Source organism: Sprattus sprattus (genome assembly GCF_963457725.1).
Source record: "Sprattus sprattus genome assembly, chromosome: 9".
NCBI lineage: Eukaryota > Metazoa > Chordata > Actinopteri > Clupeiformes > Clupeidae > Sprattus > Sprattus sprattus.
The window spans coordinates 17,781,729-17,786,728 of NC_137928.1; the positions used below are offsets into that span (position 1 = coordinate 17,781,729).

The window sequence follows — 5,000 nt, forward strand, 5'->3', positions numbered from 1 at the left end:
CGGCCACCCCCCTCCCCACCCTGAACTATCATCCTACGCACACACAACACACACACACAAACACACACCCACACACAGAGCAGAGCCCCTCTGTCCTCTTCCCTTTCCCCTAATATCCGAGCGGAACTGGGCCGGTGTGCCAAGCGTTGTGTTTGGCATGGCCTCGTTGTCTTTAGCCTGGAGAAAAGGGAGGACAAAATGCTCCTCGTGTGGACCTGATGTGGAAAGAACTTGCGCAGTGCTGGAGAAAGTGAACCCAGTTCACCAAGTTGAGGAAAGACTGATGAGGATAACCACGGGGTAATAAATCACGGTGGTGGTTTGAAAATGGGCCCCCATTCTCAGTCAGTCTTTAATACCTGTGAAAAATGGACGTGCTTCCTCAGGCTGCTTGCAGCCTTGTTTTGAAATGGTCCATCTCCCAGCAGAATGCAGGATGCAGGGGCAATCAGAGAGATATGTCCGGCCTGTCCTCGGCTGAACCGGGAAACCTCTCTCTCTCACTGATGAATGGGTACATTGCACGAAAGCAAGACAATTCCATACCTGTCGTAATTGTTGTACTTTTATTGCTGCTCTTTGGCAACTGTAGGACAGATCTGTGGAGAAGTTACTGGTGATCTTCCCTAATGGCTGCCTCCATTTTGTGTTTGCGTGTAGCTTTGGTATCATTGCTCGGTCACCTCTTGGTACTGTGCTCCAGTGAAGCTGTGAGGCTGCGGGCTCCCTCCATGCCTGACTTGAGTGGGCTGTCGTCCATCACACAAGTCCACTCGTTTCTCAAGCACCATTTTGTTTTAGAGCTGCCGGGTTGCTGCATTGAAAGCAAATGCAAATGTCCCAGACGCTCATCTCAACTCTACTGTTTGAGTCCCACACTAAAATTCTCTTTTTTTTTTTCTCTCTCTCTCTTTCTCTCTTTCTTTCTCTCTCTCTCTCATCGTCCACTATCCCCCTCTCTAACATTTTCTGTTACTTTTTATCCCTCTTTTGCTTTGGAAAAAACAGGTGGCGATAAAAATTGTGGACAAGACTCAGCTTGATGATGAGAACTTGAAGAAGATCTTCAGGGAGGTCCAAATCATGAAGATGCTGAGACACCCTCACATCATCCGCCTGTACCAGGTCACTACCAGCAACCTGTTTGTCTGTCTGTCTGTCTGTCTGTCTGTCTTGTTTTGTTTTTCTCTCTGTCATGTTGGAGAGATGAAATATGTATTGGTGTGTGCCAGCTGTTTACCTGTGTGCTTGTGCTTGTGTGTGTGTGTGTGTGTGTGTGTGTGTGTGTGTGTGTGTGTGTGTGTGTGTGTGTGTGTGTGTGTGTGTGTGTGTCTCCTGTAGGTGATGGAGACAGAGAGGATGATCTATCTAGTAACAGAGTACGCCAGTGGAGGGGAAATATTCGGTGAGTCCTCTTTTTGCGGCTTGTCTTTTCTTCTTCTTTCTTCCGTGTCTTTGATCCCGTATCTGTCTCCTCCTGCCCTCCGTCTCCTTGCGTGTCCTCACTGTCATTCCGTGCTGCCTGATCATATCTTGCATCTTCGCTCTAAAAACATTTCTGCCTCCAGAGGTTTTTGTTTATTATTACTTTTTCATCTCTCTCTGTCACTTTTGCCTTCTCTCTCTCTCTCTCTCTCTTTATGCCTTCTCTTTGTCCCTTTTGTCTCGCTTCGTCATATTCTCATGCACTTTTTTTTCTTTTTTTAACTATTTTATACTTTCTGATAGTCACCTACTAACTTTCTCTCTTCTCTCTCTCCCCCTCCCTCTCTCTCTCTCTCTCTCTCTCTCTCTCTCAGATCACTTGGTGGCCCACGGGCGGATGGCAGAGAAAGATGCTCGCCGGAAGTTCAAGCAGATTGTGGCGGCGGTGCACTTCTGCCACTGCCGCAATATTGTGCACCGCGACCTGAAGGCTGAAAACCTGCTGCTTGACCACAACCTTAACATCAAGATTGCAGGTAAAGAAGTGTGTGTGTGTGTGTGTGTGTGTGTGTGTGTGTGTGTGTGTGTGCATGTGCAGTATCTAGCAGTTGTAAGTACACCCGTGTGCAATATCACTCTTACGTCAAATATTTAAAAATTGTATCACCTACCAATAATTGATTTTCCAATTTCTAATGACCTGTGAACACCACAACTTCATCAGTTTTTGATGTGCGGGCTGTGTCTATCTACATGTCTGTGTCTATCTGCATGTCTGTGTCTATCTGCATATCTGTGTCATGGCTTCACATGGAAAGAAGTTGCCAGAGGAATTGCCAGATCTGACTGTGAGACTTTACACAGATGGAAAAGGAGACAGGAATATCAGTGACCAACTTATAATTAGTCAAAACTCCGTTGCACCAGTAATCAGGATGTATAGAACGAACCATAGTACCGCTAATCAGAGACACATTGCCCATCTTCCTAAAATGACGCAACGGACAGTGTGCTAGTACAATCTAGCTCTGAAAAAATAGTCGGGTAAGTGCCTCAGACTTGGCACAGGGGTTAGTGGGAATTTTAGTTTCTGTGATAGCTCAGACAGTGCGAAGGACATTGCATAACGTCAACCTCTAACAACAGAAAAACCTTGCTTGCTCTTTAGGTACAAAAGATTGAACTGAAGAACATGAAAAGATGCCTGATGAATGTTGGGAGCACATTCTTCGGTCAAATGAGACCAAGATCAATGTGTTTGGCTCAGATGAGGACCAGCATGTTTGGTGTGAACCTGGCCAGGACTACCACAGTGAATGCCTAGGCCCGACAGTGAAGCACAGGGGTGGGAGGGTGATGATATGGGGCTGCATGAGTGAAAAAAGTGTTGAGGTGATGACATTTATAGATGGCACCATGAATGCCTGTGGATATATGAAAATACTGGCTGAAAAGATGATTCCCAGTCTTGACTTGGCTTGGCAGAAGAGGAATATTCTATGATAACTATCTAAGGCACATCCTGGCCAAAGAAAAAGAAGAAGAGAAAAAAAGTGAAAACTGTGACCTGGTTGTATGTTGCATGACTTCAATCTAGTAGAGTTTACTCCTTTGGAGTATTTAAAATAGAGAGATAGTGCAACACAACTCCTTAAGCAAAGAGCAGCTGGTCTCTGAAAATGGTCTCTGAAGAATGGCAGAACATGTCTTCTAATATTGGTGCAACTTATACTACCACTGTTCAACTTGCTAGTAAAGTGATTACTGTAAAATGACACAATTTTGAATAATTTGACATTGTGCGTGTGTGATACTGCACAAGAGTATACTCACTTCTGTAAAGTGTGTGTGTGTGTGTGTGTGTGTGTGTCAGCAGGGTCATGACCCCACCATGTGAACAGTCAAAGAGCTTGTGTCTGACAGATTGGATGTCTGCTGTAAATGTTGTGGCAAATAAATATTGTAGAACTGTATGTGTTGTCTAGCCAATTCGTTATGTATAGTTAGCACTGGGCCCATTTGAGATAAATCAAATAATAAAATCAATACATTAAATATTCAGTATCACAGAGCAAAGCAGATATGTTCTGATTGTATAATTCTCTCTCTCTCTCTCTCTCTCTCTCTCTCTCTCTCTCTCTCTCTCTCTCTCTCTCTCTCTCTCTCTCTCTCTCTCTCTCTCTCTCTCTCTTCTTGTTGTCAGACTTTGGCTTCAGTAATCTGTTCTCGCGAGGACAGCTGCTGAAGACGTGGTGTGGGAGCCCCCCTTACGCTGCTCCCGAGCTCTTCGAAGGGAAGGAGTACGATGGTCCCAAAGTAGACATCTGGGTAAATCCCCTCACAGGCTCCATTTCCAGACCAATTCTGCCTTCTTCCCTCTTTATCTCATAATCTCTCTCTCTCTCTCCCTCCCTCTCTCACCGGTTCTGCAGAGTTTAGGTGTGGTGCTATATGTTCTTGTGTGCGGCGCTCTCCCCTTTGATGGCAGCACCCTGCAGAACCTCCGGGCTCGAGTGCTCAGCGGAAAGTTCCGGATCCCCTTCTTCATGTCCACCGGTGAGTGTAAGCACGCCTGAGTCTCGTGAGCCTGTGCTGCAGCACTAGCATCCAACCTGAAGGAAGGGATGTGGTTCCCTTTCTCTTTCTGAGTGACTGTGGTTTGTGTGTGTTGCGTCAAATGAGAAGGATCTATTGTTCAGCAGTTCGTTCCGTCCGATAAAAGTGGAAACGGTTACCTATATGTCAACTATTACTATTAGTGGTGCGTAAATGTGTGAGCATGTTAAGAACCACACGTGCTTGTTCCTGTGTGTGTGTGTTTCAGACTGTGAGTACTTGATCCGACACATGCTGGTCCTGGACCCCAGCAGACGCCTTTCCATGGAACAGATCTGTAAGAACAAGTGGATGAGGCAAGGAGACCCAGACCCTGACTTTGACCGGGTGAGTTCCCTGAGCCACAATTGTGTCGGCCATAACAGGTCATTCAAGTCAGTCCTGCCTTCCCGCCACTACCTCTGTTCGGCTTTGTTCCTCAGTTATGTTTTGAAACTGACATTTACTCCCGACGTTTGTCAAATGCTAACATCCTTGTTTGACTTCAAATGTTCTATTTTTTTGTCCTTCATTGTTGTTCTGACATTTTCATTCTTCTCTCCATGCCTGCCTACCTGACCTCGTATTTCACTCTTTTCTCTGTCTGTCTGTCTATCTCATTCTCTTCTTCTTTTGTCTTTCTTCTTTCTCTCTCCCTGTCTGTGTGTGTCTTTCTCTGTGTTAGTTGATAGTGGAGTGTGAGCAGGTAAAGACTGAGCGTGAGACTGAGCTCATTAACGAGCAGGTGCTGCAGGCCATGTCAGAGATGGGTCTGGACCGGGAGCGCACACTGCAGGTGAACACACACACACACACACATACACACACACACTCACAGTCGTTACAATGCAATCCATCCATATTAAAATGGAACATGAACACATTTACAAGTGCACACCCACACAGATACATACTAACACACAGACATCGTCATATCCAGCATGTACTGTGCCACATCCCACATGCACACAAACCAGCTC

At 45.7% G+C, this 5,000-nt stretch overlaps 1 protein-coding gene across 1 annotated transcript in view; it reads left to right on the plus strand.

Moving 5' to 3' along the window:
• sik3 (SIK family kinase 3) overlaps positions 1-5,000 on the plus strand; it is a 40,368-nt gene that overhangs the window by 13,682 nt on the left and 21,686 nt on the right. The window contains exons 2-8 of the mRNA XM_080844210.1: positions 1,009-1,125; positions 1,342-1,405; positions 1,800-1,961; positions 3,629-3,753; positions 3,858-3,981; positions 4,250-4,368; positions 4,706-4,816. Of these exons, the coding sequence (XP_080700336.1) occupies positions 1,084-1,125; positions 1,342-1,405; positions 1,800-1,961; positions 3,629-3,753; positions 3,858-3,981; positions 4,250-4,368; positions 4,706-4,816 (747 nt within the window). The 5' untranslated portion in view covers positions 1,009-1,083. The remainder of the gene's footprint in view (positions 1-1,008; positions 1,126-1,341; positions 1,406-1,799; positions 1,962-3,628; positions 3,754-3,857; positions 3,982-4,249; positions 4,369-4,705; positions 4,817-5,000) is intronic.